At 36.4% G+C, this 19,762-nt stretch overlaps 1 protein-coding gene across 4 annotated transcripts in view; it reads right to left on the bottom strand.

The window, feature by feature from the left end:
• Window positions 1-19,762, bottom strand: part of LARP1B (La ribonucleoprotein 1B) — a 125,338-nt gene that overhangs the window by 33,287 nt on the left and 72,289 nt on the right. For all 4 annotated transcript variants that reach the window (XM_032412821.1, XM_032412822.1, XM_032412823.1 and 1 more), the window contains one exon: window positions 1,895-2,018. In XM_032412821.1, coding sequence (XP_032268712.1) covers window positions 1,895-2,018 — 124 coding nt within the window. The remainder of the gene's footprint in view (window positions 1-1,894; window positions 2,019-19,762) is intronic.

Genomic DNA, 19,762 nt, shown 5'->3' with positions numbered 1-19,762 from the left:
CTGCTCAGTGGGGAGTCTGCTTCTCTCTCTCCCTCTGTTCCTCCCCACTGGCCTCCCCTCATGCTCTCTCCCTCTCTCTCAAATAAAATCTTTAAAAAAATTAACTACAACAGAGTAAAACACATCTAATGCATTTATGAAACCATAATAATTTAAAATGAACAAAAAAACTAAACCTCATTGGTGATCAATGAAAGATGTTAGCGAACCAGCTCATTACTTTGAAAACTAGCGAACAAAGAGAAAAAATTGAGCACTTACTCTCTTTCCTGTAAGAACTCTATCTCAGGATAAACAAATAATCAATTAGGGGGATTTTTCTTTATGAAGTATTCTATCTACTAAATTTAAGAAGCAATGATAAAAACAGAATAATCACCATTTTGCAGCCCCTTGTGACATAAAAGCTCCAAGCAATTATCAATGGCTATTAAGGCCACACCGAGAGAGACAATTGAGCATTATGTGCCTCCTGGTAAAAATATTCAATAATTACCTATGACATGTTCTCGCAAAAATTTAAGCCTCAATCTGATCAAGCCTCTGTATCAAAATAACAGTTACAGAAAATTCAGGACCAGAGAACAGGTTGAATGAAACCATGGAGATGCAATCAGCAAAATCCAAAATGTGAGACATTCTACAGAACAACAATCTAGTTCCTTCAACAATAAATTGCAAGGAAAAGAATTACTTTGAACCTATAGATTAAACGAGACAAATCAACCTTGAAATGTTCAAACTTACATGGATCCCAATTTTTTTTAAATGATAACTGAAGAAATGTGAGCACTAATTAGATATTTGATATTAAGGAATTAGTATTAATTTTAGATGTGATAATGGTATATGTTATTTATGTGTTTAAAAGAGTTCTTTTTAGGGGCACCTGGGTGGCTCAGTTGTTAAGCATCTGCCTTCGGCTCACGTCATGATCCCAGGGTCCTGGGATCGAGCCCCGCATCAGGCTCCCTGCTCGGCGGGAAGCCTGCTTCTCCCTCTCCCACTCCCCCTGCTTGTGTTCCCTCTCTCGCTGTGTCTCTCTCTGTCAAAAAATAAATAAAAAATCTTTAAAAAAAATAAAAGAGTTCTTTTTAAAGACACATACAAAAATACGTAGGAATGAAAAAATATTAATAATAATTATTAGAAGTCTGCTTCAAAATTATCCAGTGGGAGTAAAGACCATGAGTGGAGCTGAGATGAAATAAAATTGGCTATGAAATTAAGTAGCAAATGGGTACATGGGGGTTTCATTACATTACACAATTTGTTTTATTTTGGCATATGCTTGAAGCTTTCCAAATTAAAAGTTTTTCTTTAACCTGCCTTCATAAAAACTATAACAAAATCCCTTACACTTGACTGAAAATGTCTGATTCAATTTATGTATCTCCCAAATATATTTATATGTTCACACTAGCTAAGGCCTTAGGACAAAAGAATGATGTTAATGGTATATTTTAAGGAATCAGCAAGTCAGCGAAAAATTTTCTTTATTTCAAAAAGAGAAACATTCCCAGCAATCTCTAAATCAAATGAGACACATAAAGAACCAACCAATTCTACTTGCTTTTCAGTAAGCATCTGGGTTTGAGCATGATCTGGTGTTACAACAGATGACTCCTAGATCACCTTTGTGATTACCTGCCTAGTCACCAAGAGTAAGGTGGGATTATACTATAAGGCTGACTTACCAAATTTACAGTCTGTACTTTCAAGTCTCTAAAATGTTTTGAAGTTCACCAAAGGACAAATAAAAGTGGAGTTTTAAAATTCTAGTCTTTTACCAGATACCTAAATGTTTTCCACAGATAGAAAAGAAGAAAACTTTTAAAACAATTTAGAACTGTACTATTCAGAAAGTATTACACAGAAAAGCAGATTTACATACCTTGCCTGGACTGTGAAGGTGTTACAGGAACTTCTTGGTTTGGCTCAAAAGGAAGTTCAGGTGTTAGGTTTTCAAACTGCTCTTTACTAATGAGATTTAGCTTCTTAAAGTTCTCAACTTCTTGCTGAAGTAGAATGGAGGAATCTAATTACTAAACTGGCTAGTAGAGTGACCAGCAAACAATAATTGTTACCAATCTCAAAAAATGAGTTTAACTACAACAGAATAAAAAATTTCCTAATAATCTAGCATTATACTTATTAACAATTAATGTTCAGAATCTAAAAGAGGCACAGAGAACCCCAAAATCTTATGAATATTATATAATTAAAATACATTATAAGAGCATACATTCTAATCATTCCTTATTTGTTGAGCATTTACACACAAGTCCACTAGGGTATTATAGAGGTTACAAAGTAATCTAATAATGTATGTTCCCTACTCTTAAGGAATTTACAAGTTAGTTGGAAAAAAAGAAAGGTACACATAAAAATTAATAGTATTAGGCAGCATATGAAAAATTGTAGTATTTGGTATAAGAATTGAGATCATCAGGGAGGCATCACAGAAGAGATGGGACAAGAATGAGAAATTTAGAGAAAGAGAAAAGCATTCCAAATCAGGTAATGCAAGCAAAGATGAGAAGCTTGGAATAAGCAACCATTTATTAGAAAATAATAAAGTTAATGAGAAAATCTGTGTAGAATCAATGGCAAAAAGCCCTGATACGGAAATGGGAGAAAGCTCTTAGAAGACCTTTATACCAGGCCAAGAAGTTTTCACTTCATTTTCTAGTAATGGGAAACATGTGATGATAAATCTAGATGGCCCTGGAGGCTCATTTCCAAACCCCATTTATAAGGTTAACAGCAAGAAGGCTTAGTAGGTTTGAGTTTTTTGAGCTCGAAGGAAGAACAGGCCATCCCTGCCTCATGGACTGCTGAAGCTTCCCCTTTCTAACAACTGTTACATAGTCACTTAGATGTTCTCTGCCCCAACCTACATATATAGAGAGGATTACAGAGTGGAGGCCAGTCTCTAGTGTAAGGTCATTTGGCCATGGTGCATGATGACCATTCATGCCTGGCCTAAGCTGTGAAATAAAAAAAGAGTTTGAGAGACTCCCTGCACTCTACTACTTTTTGTTAAGTTTCCTCCAATAAACCCTATATCACACCTACATCACTCAGTGCTAATGGGTCCATGACCCATTACAGAACAACATCCAAAGAGGGTTTTAGCAGGTAAAAAACATAACAAAACTGTGAGATGGACCAAACTAAATATCATCATTACAAAACAGTCATAGTACCTTGCTCTTAACAGCTAACCAAATAATCTTTCCCTTCTGCCTTCAAACATGAATAATTGTCAGCTCACACCATTCATTAGATCCTGCTAGTCTTTTAAACTAGGATCTATCATGTTTTCATGAAAATACATTAAATGATTACTTCAGGGGTGCCTGGGTGATTCAGTTGGTTAGGGGTCTGCCTTCAGCTCAGGTCATGATCCTGGGATGTTGGGATTGAGCACCGCATCGGGCTTTCTGCTCAGCGGGAAGTCTGCTTTTCCCTCTGCCTGCCGCTCCCCCTGCTAGTGCTCTCTCTCTGTCAAATAAATAAAATCTTAAAAAAAAAAATGATTACTTCAGCTTTTGTACCTATACCAATACTGCGTTCCCAAAAGTCTTCAATAAGCTCTTCAAGCTAATTCAGAGTCATTACTCCTCACGGTCCCTTATCTTATTAGCAATTCCTACTAAAAAAAAAAAAATACTGTTATGATTATCATATGCCAGAGATAAATAATATAGTTCTAACCTGATGGGAACGAACCTGTGTAACCACCATTCAAGTAAAGATATTACCAGCACCCTAGAAGTAACTTCATGCCCCTTCTTGTCACTACCCTCTTCCTCTCCCTAAAGACAATCAATTAGCCGACTTCAATACTACAGGTTTATTTTGCCCGGGTTTGAACTTTATAAAAATGTAATCATAATGTATGGTTTATTGTATGCACAATTATCTTCATGAGACTCCTTTATAGTTTGTTAACACTACAGCAGAGGTCGGCAAACTACAGCCCCCAAAGGCCAAACAGGTCTTTGTAAATAGTTTCAGTGGACCACCACCATACCCATTTGCTTAATGGCATGTTTGCTTCATTGCTGCAACTGCAGAGTAGTTGGCATAATGTATGACCCATAAAGACTAAAATATTTACTATGTAGCTCTTCACACAAAAGATTTCCTCATCCCTGCTCTAGGGCATTCTACTGTATGGTCACACCATAATTTTAAAAACTCCATTACATTCTTGATAAGCATTCAATTCCTTTTCAGATTACAATTACAAATAATGTGATAAATATATTTTTACGAAACACTTCTCTTGCTGACAAAGATATACATTTTTAAAGATTTTATGTATTTATTTTAGAGATAGTCGGGGGGCGGGGAGGGAGAGAGAATCTCAAGCACACTCCATTGCCTGATGTGGGTCTTGATCTCATGACCCAGAGATCATGACCCAAGCTAAAACCAAGAGTCAGGATGCTCAAGTGACTGAGGTACCCAGGCACCCCAAAGAACACATTTTATTGAATGTTTACTAGAACTGGAATTGTTGAATAGGGTGGTATGCTTCAACTTTAGTAGAAAATGCCAAATACTTTTTCACAGTGGTTGCACCTATTTATGTTCCCACTAGCAGTACATATTGTTCTACATTCTCACCAACACTTGGTATTGTCAGTTTAAAAAACATGTAGTCATTCTAAAAAGGACCCAACTATGAATATACACAACAACTTGGATGGACCTCAAGGGCATTATGATTAAAAAATACCAATCTTGGGGCGCCTGGGTGGCTCAGTCATTTCAGCATCTGCTTCAGCTCAGATCATCCTGGGATGGAGTCCTGTGTCAGGCTCCCTGCTCAGCGGGAAGCCTGCTTCTCCCTCTCCCTCTGCTGCTCCCCCTGCTTGTGCTCTCTCACTCTCTCTCTCGTCAAATAAATAAAATCTTTTAAAAAAATATCAATCTCAAAAGATCACATGCTCTATGATTCTATTTATAGAACATTACCAGAATGACAAAATTATAGAGATGGAGAACAGATTAGTGGTTACCAGGGGTTAGGAACAGTGAAGGGGAGGCACATGAATAGTGTCTTGACTGTGATGGTAGTTACATGAATCTACACGTGATAAAATGACATTAAACTATACACACACGGCGCGCCTGGATGGCTCAGTTGGTTAAGCATCTGCCTTCAGCTCAGGTCATGATCCCAGGGTCCTGGAATCGAGCCCGGTAGCAGGCTCTCTGCTTGGCGGGGAACCTGCTTCTCCCTCTCCTCCCTGCTCATGTTCTCTTTATCTCTGTCTCTCTCTCTCAAATAAATAATAAAATATTAAAAAAAAAACTATACACATACATTTGTGATAAGAAATGTCAATATTCTGGTTTTAATACTGTGCTTCAATTATGTAAGATATAAAATCTGGAGGTAACTAGGTGAAGGGTACACTGGACTTCTCTGTACTATACTTCCAACATCCTGGAACTCTATATCTCAAAATAAAATCAAAACTTTAAATATATAGCCATTCTGGTAGATCTATGTGTAATCACATTATGGTTTAATTTTCATCTTTCTGATTACTAATACTGCTAAAAACATTTAATATATTTTATTTGGATAGCCTCTTTTGTGAGGTGACTATAAAATTCTATTACTCATTTTTTTAAAGATTTATTTAAGAGAGAGAAAGATAGCAAGAGAGGACAAGCGGCGGGGGGCAGGGGGACGGGGAGAGGAAGAAGCAGGCTTCCCGATGAGCAGGGAGCCCAAGGCATGGGTCCATCCCAGAACCCTGGAACCATGACCTGAGCCGAAGGCAGACACTTTACTGACTGAGCCACCCAGGTGCCCCCAATTCCATTACTCATTTTTCTATAGATTTCTTTCTCTTATTGATTTATGAGAGCTCTTTATAAAATGTAAATGTCTTCTTCCACTCTGTGGAAGAAGGAACTTGCCTTTCACTCTCTTATGGTGTCTTTTGGTGAAAAAAGTTCTTTTTAATGTAATGCATTTTATAAGTCATTTCCTTCATTGTGTAATTTCCTGTTTAAGAAATCTTTGCACTGTTGCTGGGAATGCAAACTGGTACAACCACTTTGGAAAACAGTATGAAGTTTCCTCAAAAAGTAAAACCTAGAACTACCCTATGATCCAGCAATTGCACTAGGTATTTACCCAAAGGATATAAAAATACAGATTCGAAGGGGTACATGCAACCCGATGTTTATAGCAGCATTATCAACAATAGCCAGACTATGGAAAAAGCCCAAACGTTCATCAAGTGATGAATGGATAAAGAAAAGGTGGTAAATATATATACGATAGACTACTACTCAGCCATAAAAAGAATGAAATCTTGATATTTGCAACAACATGGATGGAGCTAGAGTGTAGAATGCTAAACAAAATAAGTCAGTCAGAGAAAGACAAATATCATAGGATTTCACTCATATGTGGAATTTAAGAAACAAAACAGATGAACATAGGGGAAGGGGGTAAAAGGAGAAAAAAAAAAAGAAGAAGAGAGAGGGAAACAAACCACCAGAGACTCCTAATGATAGTGAACAAACTGAGGGTTGATGGAGGAGGTGACTGGGGGATGGGCTGGATGGGTGATGGGTATTAAGGAGGCACTTGTGATGAGCACTGGGTATTGTATGTAAGTGATGAATCACTGAATTCTCCTGAAACCAATATTGCACTGCATGTTAACTAACTAGAATTTAAATAAAAATTTCAAAATAAATAAAAATTTTTAAAAGGAAAACTTTCCCCTTTCTATAGATGCTATATACCTTCCCTTTATAATTTTTCATCTGATTATGAAATTAACATATTCTATTGTTAAAAGTTTGGGGAGCAAACTTTTGGGGAATAAAAGCAAAAAGCAACACACACACACACACACCTTTCCCTACTCAAATATCATATAGACAGTATCTCTTTTAGAAATTTTATTATTTTGCCTTTCACATTTAGAATAACAATATATGTAGAAATGAATCTTTGCATATGGTAGGAGATAAGGGTCAAAGTGCAAAAAAAAATGTGTATTCTGCAGATGTTGATGCAGTATTTCATTATGTCAATTAAGCAGTTTCTTAACTGTATTATTTGCATTTTCTACATCCTTACTGATTTTATCTTCTTGCTAAATCTTGTACCTTTCTTGATAAGAAAGGTGTTTCAAAATCTCCCACTACGATTATAAATGTTACCTGTCAATTTTTGTCTTATGTAATTTGATGCCATGTTATTAGATGCATACACACTTAGAAGTATTATATTTTCTGTGGCAACTAAACCTTTTATACTTAAAAAGTGTCCCTTTTTATCTTGAATAATTCTTTTTGCCTTAAAAAATCCACTTTATCAATAGACTTACACCAGCTTTGTTGTGTTTATTATCAATATTTATTCAAATCTACAAACACATTTACCCTTTACAATGCTCTTCATTCTTTTCTATTTCTTCAAGTTTCCTTCTGGAATCATTTTCAAATCATTTTCAAAATCTTTTAAGACTGTATCTCCTATGCCTAAAAAACTCCCTTTAATATTTTCTTTAAAGCAGATCTGCTGAAAATAAACTTACTCAATTTTCACATGGCTGAAATTATTTTACCTTCGTTTTTAAACAAATTCATTGAGATATGACTCATTTACCATAAAATTTGCCTATTTTAAGTATACAATTCAATGATTTATTTATCTTTATTCCTGAACACTAGTTCCCTTTCAGTACTGTGATTATATCATCCCATTGTCTCCTGGATTCCATTATTTCTGCTGAGAAGTTAGCTGAAAGGCTTATTTAAAAAAAAACAAAAAAACAAAAAAGTATAGCTCTGGGGTGCCTGGGTGGCTCAGTCGGTTAAACGTCTGACTCTGGTTTCAGCTCAGGTCCTGATCTCAGGGTTGTGGGATTAAGCCCTGTGTCGGGCTCTGCACTCAGTGCAGAATCTGCTTGAGATTATCTCCCTCTCCCTCTGCCCTTCCCCGGCTTGTGCTGTCTCTAAAATAAATAAATAAAATCTTTTTAAAAGATTTAAAAAACTGCAGCTTTTAAAGTAATCTGTCCTTTTTCTCTGGCTTTTATTATTTGTTTTCAGCAGTTTTACGATGATGGCCTTGATGTGGTTTTCCTTTTATTTATACTCTCTGGAGTTCTTAGGACTTCTTAAGTCACCCTTCATCAGTTTTGGTAAAATGCCACCCATAATCTCTTCAAATATTACTTCTACCTTATTCTCTCACTCACCTCTCTTCTGAGAATCCAAGTATATGTTAGACCTTCTAACTATATCTCCTATGTCTTATACTATTTTCTGTATTATCCACCTTTTTAAAAAAAATTTTTTTATTAACATATAATGTATTATTTGTTTCAGGGGCACAGTCTTACACAATTCACAGCGCTCACCCTAGTACATACCCTCCCCAGTGTCCATCACCCAGCCACCCCATCCCTCCCAGCCCCCTCCACTCCAGCAACCCTGTTTTGTTTCCTGGGATTAAGAGTCTCTTATGGTTTGTCTCCCTCTCTGGTTTAATCTTGTTTCATTTTTCCCTCCCTTCCCCTATGATCCTCTGTCTTGTTTCTCAAATTCCTCATATCAGTGAGATGATATGATACTTGTCTTTCTCTGATTGACTTATTTTGCTTAGCATAATACCCTCTAGGTTCCATCCACATCATTGCAACCATCAAAAAAAACGAAATCTTGCCATTATCCACCTTTTTTGCTCCATGTTTCACTCTGGAATCTTTTGTCCTATCTTACAGTTTAGTAATTCTGCATTCAGCTGTACTTATCTACTGTTAAGGCAACTCACTGTGCTCAGTTATTACACTTTTCATTTTTGGAATGTCCATTTGGATCTTTTTTAAAGATTCTAGTTCTCTGATAAAATTCTCCACCTTTGCCTTTTTTTTTCTTTTTTTAAGTCATATTAACAATAGCTAACTTAAAATCTGTTTGATAACTCTGTTATCTGAATCTCTATGGGTTGGGATGCCTGAGTGGCTCAGTCGGTTAAGGTCTGCCTTCGGTTCAGGTCATGATCCTGGGGTCCTGGGATTGAGTCCTGCATCAGGCTCCCTGCTCAGTGGCAGGCCTGCTTTTCCCTCTGCCTGCCGCTCCCCCTGCTTATGCTCTCTCTCTGACAAATAAATAAATAAAATCATAAAAAATAAAAAATCTCTATGGGTCTATTTCTTGTTTCTTTTTTTTTTTCCTATCACATCATCTTGTCTTCTTATATGTCTGATTATGTTCTGAGAGACAGAGATTATTATTAAAAATTTGAGGCCTGGGGCGCCTGGCTCTGCCTTCGGCTCAGGTCATGATCTCAGGGTCCTGGGATCAAGCCCCGCATCGGGCTCCCTGCTCAGCGGGAGGCCTGTTTCTCCCTCTCCCGCTTGTGTTCCTTCTCTCTCTTTGTCTCTGTCAAATAAATAAATAAAATCTTAAAAAAAAATTTTTTGAGGCCTAGGATGCTATTTTCCTCCAGAAAGGATTTGTTTGCTTCAGTTAAGTGGCTAGAGGCATCAGAATGTTGACTCAATAGAAGCTGACCACTGAAAGCAGATCTTTTCCAGTTCACCCTAATTTCTAAAATGTACCCCTTTAGAGTTCCCAAAGCCTGGAAGGTTTATTAGAGGTCCCCCTCCCTCCAGTTTTTGAATTCCAATTTTTGTCACCCTAGCCCCACGAATTTTTTTTTTCAATTTCTTTTCTGCCTCTCAGTTGCTTTTTCTGGAACTGACAGATGCCTCTAAGGATATGCAGACACTGATGCCAGTCTTCTTTAGATTTCCTTCTTCCAGATTTTGACCACACAATTCTTTACAATATTGTTAGCTCTACTGTGCCTTCACAAAGATTTTTTTTTTAAAAAACCAACTTTCCTAGTTGTTCTCAACAGGAGGACTCACATGAATTAGCTAATCTACCACAACTAAATGTACATTCAAATCTAATTTTTGTTTTTTTATAAATTTATACCTTGCCTTGCTCAAAAAGGGGCCAAAGAGTCTTAATCAAATGGATAAGAAATACTTATAAATACATGAATTACATTTCAGTGTGAGAGTTAAAAATAGGCACATATGAGGTACAAGAGTAGAAAAGAAGAGTATTTTTCTGGAGTAGATAACAATAAAAGCTATCGAAGAAGTATTTCCTGAGAGGATAATATCTGAACTAGGTTTTGCAATCTAAAGGATGAAAAGGAGTTTGGCAAGCAAACCGTATGAAATGATACTGCAGGCAGAGGGAACAAAACATGCAATGTGGTAATGATGGAGTATAAAATTTAAGTCTGAAAGCAGTGGCACAATGAAGATAGCTATGTGAGAGCCAAACCATGAATTATTATTTGCCAAGGATTTGCACGTTACTGTGGAGGGGAGAGTAAAGAAGCACTGATTAGCATTAAGAAAAATAGACAAATGGTCAAATCTATACCTTAGAAATTTGAGGGATTACATTATTTTCCTTGAGATCATTTACTTTGAAAATAATGTAAGCCTGAAACTGTACCCATCATTGCAATCAAATGGAGAAAGCCTGACTGAAAATGAAATTAACATAGAAGAAAGTACACCAAAGTTAGGGAGCAGAGAGATGCAAAATCATTCTCTTAAGTTTCAGATAAAGACTTACCTGAAAGCAAGGACTGCTTCTTGGACTTCTAGTAGTAAATTCCCTTACTTGCTAGGAAGAAAGGAAGAAAGGAGAAAGAAAGGAAGAAGACTACTCTGACAAAAGGAAAGCTAAAAAGAAAATAAACTAGAGCCAAGAACCTACTGTACAAACCACATGGAGAGATGATGCAGGCCAGAAGTATTGTAAGGCAGTAGGAATGGATAGGAAAGGATGGATAGGACTTAGTGACAAACTGCATGTTGGAAGTTAGAAGTTGAGGTATCCAACCTAAATTTAAAAATATAGGAGATAGGTTCCTTTAATTTCTTGAAATGGAGACAACATAAACGAGATACCTGAGGAACAAGAGAGACAGCTGGAAAATCTAATAGACTGGTTATATATTGCTAGATACCCACAGACACTGGGAAGTCATTAGCATACAGTTAATGACAAAGACCTGGGAGTAGATTCTCTTACTTATAGACAAGATGATACAAGATAACAAAGTAATAAGAGAGGAGATTAAGGACAGAACCAGGGAAGATCACATTCAAAAAACAAGCAAAAACTGTACACTTAAAAATGGTTAAAACAGTGAAATATATATATATATATATATATATATACACACACACATTTATACATACATCTACAATAAAAAAAAAAAGATATCCAGGAAGAAAGAGAGAGGGGCAAGTAGACCATCTTGTTGTGTCATAAAGTATGAAAAGTGCTAAACAGATGGGGACATACCAGTTGTACACCAGTCAACCTGAGAGAGCTCTAACCTGACCAGATTTGAGATATTTTGAACATCAAAATGAATGATGATAGGGGCGCCTGGGTGGCTCAGTTGGTTAAGCGTCTGACTCTTGGTTTTGGCTCAGGTCATGATCTCAGGGTCATGGGATCAAGCCCTGTGTAGGGCCCTGCACTCAGTGGGGAGTCTACTTGAGATTCTCTCACTCCCTCTCCCTCTGCCCCTCCCCCCATGCTCTAAAATAAATAAATATTTTTTAAGAAAGAATAATGACAGGAATGAAAAGGAATCCATTTGGGGCTCCTGCGTGGCTCAGTCATTAAGCGTCTGCCTTCGGCTCAGGTCATGATCCCAGGGTCCTGGGATCGAGCCCCGCATCGGGCTCCCTGCTCTGCGGGAAGCCTGCTTCTCCCTCTCCCACTCCCCCTGCTTGTGTTCCCTCTCTCGCTGTGTCTCTCTGTCAAATAAATAAATAAAATCTTTAAAAAAAAAAAAGGAATCCATTCTAGAGTCCATACTGACCCTAAAAATAAATAAGTTATTTAATTAATTAATAATAAATAAATAGGGGCACCCGGGTGGCTCGGTCGTTGGGTGTCTGCCTTCAGCTCAGGTCGTGATTCCAGGGTCCTGGGATCCAGCCTCGCATCGGGCTCCCTGCTCAGCGAGAAGCCTGCTTCTCCCTCTCCCACTCCCCCTGCTTGTGATCCCTCTCTGTGTCTCTGATAATTAAATAAATAAAATCTTAAAAAATAATAATAAAAATAAATAAATAAAATGGAGAATAAAGTTTTTTTTACAGAAGAATGCAAAGTAATTAACATAAAGGGAACAAATAAAAAAATTACAATCATATAATCACCACAGTAGTAATATAGTCAGGCAAAAATCATCAATAAAGGCTAAAAGATTGAGTGAGGACTGCTGGGGAGCAGTTTCAAATTGTCACCCCAGAGATAACTTATTAATTACAAAGGGAAAAAGGTATCTTTACAATGAAGAAATACGGTTCACATCTTGATAACCAGATGACCAGTTCTAGAACTGACATCATTATGTCTCCTGAGGTCATGTATTGAACAGTGCACAACATCACCCAAGTAATATTTCTGCCAAAATATTTAACCTGAAATTAATCACGTGGAAATGCCAGGCAAACCTAAACTGAGGGAAATTTTACAAAATTACTAACCTGGATGCTTCAAAAATGCCAAAGTCATGAAAAAAAAAAGGCTGAGAAATTCATCTAAATGAAAGAACATTAAAGTATATAATTCTAAAAGCAATGTGTAATCCTTGGTTAGAGCTGGTATCAAAAAAAAGTTTTAAAGGATTTATGATAATTGGGAGGAATCTAAACATGGCCTATATATTAGATATTAGCATTCTATCAATGCTAAACTTCCCGGGTTTGATAGCTATGGTTATGTAGGAGCATGCACTTGTTTTTAGGAGATACAGGATAATAGACGTAGTGATGAAGTGGTGTAATGTCTACAAATAACTCTCACACAGTTCAGGAAAATGCATTTTATGTACATCCATAAATGTATTATATAGAGAGAAGAAAAGGAAATGTGGTTAAGATGTTAACAACTGTTGAATCTAGGTGAAAGGTATACTGGTGTTCATTATTCTTGAAACTTTTCTAAAGGTTTGAAACACTCCAAAACAAAGACTTAGGGGGAATAAAATGCAGATGTGTATTACTGATAGAGAAACATGTCTATAATGTATATAAAAAACTAACACACTTTAATAATGTCTTCCAGAAGTATACATCTATCTACAATTCATATTGGCAAGAATAAGAAAGTTGAAGCAGGAAGGGTTTCCTTCAGCCAAGTTTCTGGAAAGAACCCTTGGCACTTCAACTATCTCACCTCCTATTTATATCAATATGAAGTGCAGTCTGGATGGTAGAGGAGGTGAACAGTTAAGGTGAGATTTTTTTTTTTTAAGGATGCATATGACCTTAGAAAAAGTAAGAAACCAGTAGAAACAAAAATTAAAGTTGAGAATATGTCCCTTTGTGGATCATGATCCCAAAAATCACTTGTTTTCTTGTCTTCTTCAAGTGAAACTATATATAACTACACCTATTTTTTCTCCTAATAAGAAAAGTGGGCATTCTTTTCTCTTTTGTTCCCCTGTTTTTCTATACCTTAAAAGTTCAATAATTTTTCCAGTTTTAATTCTCCCTTCTACACTAAGTACCCTAAAATCTACATTACTGGCTTCCTTACCATCTCCAGGATTTACAGAGAGGATTAAAGACATTTTACATGAAGAGACACCATGACACCATCAACATTTTCAAATCTAATCCCAATATCATTCCCTTTCAGTTTTTCCTTGTTAATTTTCCTATTTCTATCACACTGATACTATGAACTGTTTCTTTAAAATCTCTTCCCAATTTGGCACTTTTTCATTCTCACAAAGCCTGGAACATAATCAGTTGTTAATGAATGTGGAAAAAAAAAATAATATCACTTTGGCTCAACATTTCATTTCACCTTTACTATAAATGCGTTTTTTAACTCAATTTCTGCCCTCTCCAACTCTGACCTAGGGTAACTGTGTTAAATTAAACCATATTTTGATCACACCACTTTATAAGAACTACAACTTCTCCTTATTCCATTTTTTTTAAGATTTTATTTATTTATTTGACAGAGAGATAGAGAGAGAGCACAGATAGGCAGAGTGACAGGGAGAGGGAGAAGCAGGCTCTCCGCTGAGCAGGGAGCCCAATGCGGGGCTCGATCCCAGAGCCCTGGGATCATGACCTGAGCTGAAGGCAGACGCTTAACTGACTGAGCCACTCAGGTGCCCCATACACCTTCTCATTCTAAATTCCTACATAGCTTTCAAGATACTTCACAGTCTGATCCCATCTCACCTACCCAAATAATTTTCAATTTCAGTAAAGTCCAATTGCTAACATTTAACTTATAGAAATTTGATTTAGGGGCGCCTGGGTGGCTTAGTTGGTTAAGCATCTGACTCTTGGTTTCCCTTCAGGTCATGATCTCGCATCCTGTGTCAGGTTCTACACTCAACCGGGAGTCTGCTTGAGATTCTCTCTCCCTCTCCATCTGCCCTTCCCCCTGCTCTCTCTCCCTCAAATAGATTTTTTTTAATTTAGTTTATACTTGTGCAGCAATAACAATAACTATAATGTGCCAGCAATGCAACTGCCATTCTATTCAATGAACAAATGTACTAATGTAAGTAATTAAACCCTAAAATGCTAACTCACATAAGAAAAAAACCCAACAAAAGGATGTATACATTTTATTTTTTTATTTTTTTTAAAGATTTATTTATTTGACAGAGAGAGACACAGTGAGAGAGGGAACACAAGCAGGGGAGTGGGAGAGGGAGAAGCAGGCTTCCTGCCAAGCAGGGACCCCAATGTGGGGCTCAATCCCAGGACCCTGGGATCATGACCTGAGCCGAAGGCAGACGCCCAACGACTGAGCCACCCAGGCGCCCCGGATGTATACATTTTAATAATGTCCTGATCACTGGAAAGTAAAGTGTCCAAACAAGTATAGTTACACCAAATCCTTAAGGACCTAATTATAATTAAGGGGTTTTTTGTTTTGTTTTTTGTTTTTAAGTAGGCTCCATGCCCATTGGGGAGTGCAATGCAGGGCTTGAACTGATGATCCTGAGATCAAGACCTGAGCTGAGATCAAGAGTCAATTAACTGGGGTGCCTGGGTGGCTCAGTTGTTAAGTGTCTGCCTTCGGCTCAGGTCATGATCCCAGGGTCCTGGGATCGAGTCCCACGTTGGGCTCCCCGCTCTGCGGGAGGCCTGCTTCGCCCTCTCCCACTCGCCCTGCTTGTGTTCCTGCTCTCGCTGTGTCTCTCTCTGTCAAATAAATAAATAAAATCTTAAAAAAAAAAAAAAAGAGTCAATTAACTGAGTAACCCACCCAGGCACCTCAAGGGCTTTTGTTTTAAAAATAAAGTTGAGAACCATAGTGTAACAGCATTTGCATCTTTTTTGCATTATTTTAAAAATTAGTCTCTAAGAAGAAAGATGACCATGAACATAAAGAGCCAAGTTAGAATCTCCCATAAATTTGCTCAAGTGCTTCAAACAGTGAAACATTTGAATATTTTATAAATATAATCCTGTAAATTATTATATACATGATAAATTTACATATGCACATTATGACGTGGGGCTATACTTAAAACCATATACATATCTGGTGGGTGGTTTAACGGAGTTTAAAAAATATTTTGGCTATATGCAACTTACAACTTAAAAGGACTCTAGAATCAATTCCCAAATAATACTCAACTCCATTGTATTAGAGAATTCACATAGTTAGGTCTTCTTAGACCAATCAATATTGCGCAACTTTTCTTTGCTCAACAGACAATATAAGAAAATTGCAAGCTGTGTTTTTCATAAATTCTATCATTATTAAGATATTAGTAAGTACATCTGATACCAGCCTAAGTGTCCCAATGAAAATAACAACTAACTGATACAAAGTACCTATTTTTAGCATTGTACAACTATCAGTCTAAGACTGTGATTTCTGAGAGGAGAAATTCACAAGGTTGATTCCACCATCACCTGAGCTCTCTTTTTGGATACAATTTCCCAACCATGGCATAGGAAGCTTCAGCCCAAGGAAAGAATGGCTGTCCTGCTGAGCTGAGAAGGTAGTGCTTAGCATTCCAGAAAACTGGAGCAATGGAATCTGTGAAAAGAACATTGAAGAAGAGGGAGCTATGACGGGTAAGGGGGCAGTAAGTTCAAGGAAGGGTCAGACTCCTGATGGTTAAACTACATACATGGAGGACAAGACTCCCTGAGACATATCCAAAAGTAGCTGCTATGAGGTTGAGCTAAAGAGGTATACTAAAGGTCCACAGTGTTGGGAAATGGCAAGCATACAAATCCAGTTGAAAATGGAGACCCCTTGTTAACCACTCAATAATACCCACGGCACCCACAGTGAGATACACTTTAAAATTTAGGCCTTGCTATAAAGTAAAGCCTACACCCTAAAGAAAGATCTACTCTAGGTCCCTAGCATAGCTTAACACAAAATTTGGCAATACATTGGGTAAGACAGAGTTCAGAGAGTAAGTTCTGTCAAGCTAAAGGCTTTCTACAAATCTGACCAAACCAAGGGAAATCAAGCCCACACAATTCCAAGCTGGCCAGCCAACTGAACAAAAAAACCAACATTCATCAAGGCAAGATGACATAATCTATAATCCCTAAAGTATTTACAATGTTCCATAAAATATTTAATTATTAGATGTGAAAAGAAATAGGAATATGTAACCCACAGTCAAGGAAAAAGGCAGTCAATAGGAACTATCTTCCAGACAGTTCAAATGTTGGACTTTAAGACAAGGACTTTAAAGCAACTATTACATATTTATGTTTGATAAACTGAAGGAAAAGATAGCCTTAATGAGTGAACAGATAAGGAATCTCAGCAGGAAAAAAGCAAACTACAAAGAACAGAAACTGTAAAACTAAAAAGTTTGTGTTGGATGAGCTTAAAAATAGAGTGGAGACGGCAGAAAAAAGAGTGAAATGAAAGACAGATTAGTAGATATAATCCAGTCAGTAGAACAAAAAGAAAAAAAAAAGGTAAGAAAACAAAAAGAACCTCAGGATCTCTGAAACTATAAAATGGTGGAACATACATATGATTGAAATCCTAAAATAAAAAAATGAATAAGAAAGAGTAGGAAGAAATAATAGCTAAAATTCTCTCAGAAAACCTTCAAATTATTGGTCCACAAATTTCAGTTAACCCTAAATGGAATGGATTCAAAGAAAAGCAGTCTGAGACACATCATAATAAAATTGCTGAAAATCAGTGGTAAACTGGAAATCCTGAAAACAGCCAGACAGGGGAAAAAAAGACACTTTATATACAGGGGAACAATACAAATAATGGTTGACTTCTAATTAGAAACTGTTTAAGGCCTAAAGATAACAGAGTATCATCTTTAAAATGCCAAAAGGAAAAACTTTCAATTCAGATTCTGTATCTAGTAAAGATATCATCCAAAAATCAGTGTCAAATAAGGATATTAAAGACATTATCAGGTAAACAAAAACTGGGATGATCTGTCAGCAGGCCTGCACTACAAGAAATGCTAGAAAGTGCTCTTCATGCTGAAAGAGAAACGATAGCAGATAGAAACATAGTATAGAAAGGAATTAAAAGGATAAATATAGAATACTATTATACTAAGTGAAAGAAGTCAGAGAAATACAAATACCATATAATTTCACTTACAGGTGGAATCTACAAAACAAAACAAATGAATAAACAAACCAAAAGCAGAATCAGACCTACAAATACAGAGAACAAACTACTGCCACAGGGGAAGGATAGGGGAATGGGCAAAATGGGCGAGAGGGACTGGGAGATACAAGAATCCAGTTAAGGAATGAATAAGTCATGGGGATAAAAGGTGCACCCTGTCAATGGTATTGTAATAGTGTTGTAACAGACTATAGCTACACTTGTGGTGAGAATACCATAAGGTATAGACTTGGATCACTATGTTGTACACCTGAAACTAATATAACATTGTGTGCCAACTATACTCAAATTTTTAAAAATTTAGGTAATTTTGTGTTGGTGGAAAAAAAAAGACTTGTTTTCTTTTCACAATTTCTTTAAAAGACCACTGGCACCTTTTGTTTTTTAAGACAACTGATACTTTAAAGCAAAATAACATTTTAACATGGGATTTACAATACATGTGAAAGAATATAACAACAATAGATAGCACAAAGGTAATGGAATTATATTTTTGTAATTACATATTTGTAAGCCTAAAAGTATTAAATGTTAGCTGAGAAGTAAAAAGTATAAAGTGGTACAGTAATGGCTCTAAATAAATTTTGAAGTTAAGGAAGCATATTGTTAGCCCTAGAGTTAATCACTAACATAAAAACTACAAAGAGGCATAACTAATATTCAAAAGAGGAAACAAAATATCATAAAATATTTAACCCAAGAGGATCTAATATTTAAAGGACTCTAATATTTAAAAATTTTAAATCATATATATTTTTTAAGATTTTATTTATTTATTTGACAGAGAGAGACACAGCGAGAGAGGGAACACAAGCAGGGGGAGTGGGAGAGGGAGAAGCAGACTCCCCGCCGAGCAGGGAGTCCGATGTGGGGCTCGATCCCAGGACCCTGGGATCATGACCTGAGCTGAAGGCAGACGCTTACTGACTGAGCCACCCAGGTGCCCCTAAATCATATTTCTAAATAATCTATGAACAAAAGAAGAAATCACAAGGGAAATTATGAAATATTTCAACTACATGATAACACAGCAGATCAAAATTTGCCAGAAGTTAAACCAAAGCTTAGAGAAATTTACCTTTAAATGACTGTAAAAGGAAGAAAGGTTTACTAGTGAAAAATATGTTTTAACCTTAGGAAGCTAGAAAATAAGAGCAAATTAAATCCAAAGTAAACAAAAATAAGTAATATATAGTAAAAATCAATGATACAGAAACAACACACTAAGAACATAAAACAGTATTTTATCAAACACTTTATATTGTGGTTTTAACATACATGTTCCCAATTAATAATAAGGTTAAGCATTTTTTTCATTTGTCTATTAGTCATGTGGATTTCCTCTTTTCCAAAAACCACATCCCTGGCTTTTGGTGATTTTTTTTTTTTTTTTTAATTTTTTTACTTTTGGTGATTTTTAAAAGGGGCTTTCTGTGTTTGCCTATTGAGTCTTAAGAATTCTAACACACTCTGAATAATCATTTGGGGCCATATATATTCTAAAATATATTCTCTCATTTGAAAATTACCTGTTTTCCACATTCTTTAAAAAACATACTTTTTTGTTGTTTTTAAGAGATTTGTTTATAATTTGCAGTTTCAGGTGTACAATATAATGATTCATTATTCACTGCTCATAATGATAAGTGTATTCTTACCCTCCCTTATTTCACCCATCCCCTCACCCACTTCCCCTCTGACAACCACAAGTTTTTTCTCTATTTTAAGAGTCTGTTTTTCAGTTTCTCTTGTTTGCTCATTTATCTTGTTTCATATATGTATAAATTCCACGAGTGAAAAGCATATGGTATTTGTCTCTCCCTGAGTGACTTACTGCACTTGGCATTATACCCTCTAGGTCCATCCATGTTGTTGCAAATGGCAAGAGCTCATTCTTTTTTATGGCTAGGTAATATTTCACTAATTATATATACATATATATATATATGGAATAAAATATATATAACACTTGTTCATTCATCAATCAATGCACATTTGGGCTGCTTTCATATCATGGCTATGGTAAATAATG

This window comes from Phoca vitulina, unplaced genomic scaffold, assembly GCF_004348235.1.
Source record: "Phoca vitulina isolate PV1807 unplaced genomic scaffold, GSC_HSeal_1.0 scaffold14, whole genome shotgun sequence".
Taxonomy (NCBI): domain Eukaryota; kingdom Metazoa; phylum Chordata; class Mammalia; order Carnivora; family Phocidae; genus Phoca; species Phoca vitulina.
This window is presented reverse-complemented; position numbering and strand designations above follow the sequence as displayed.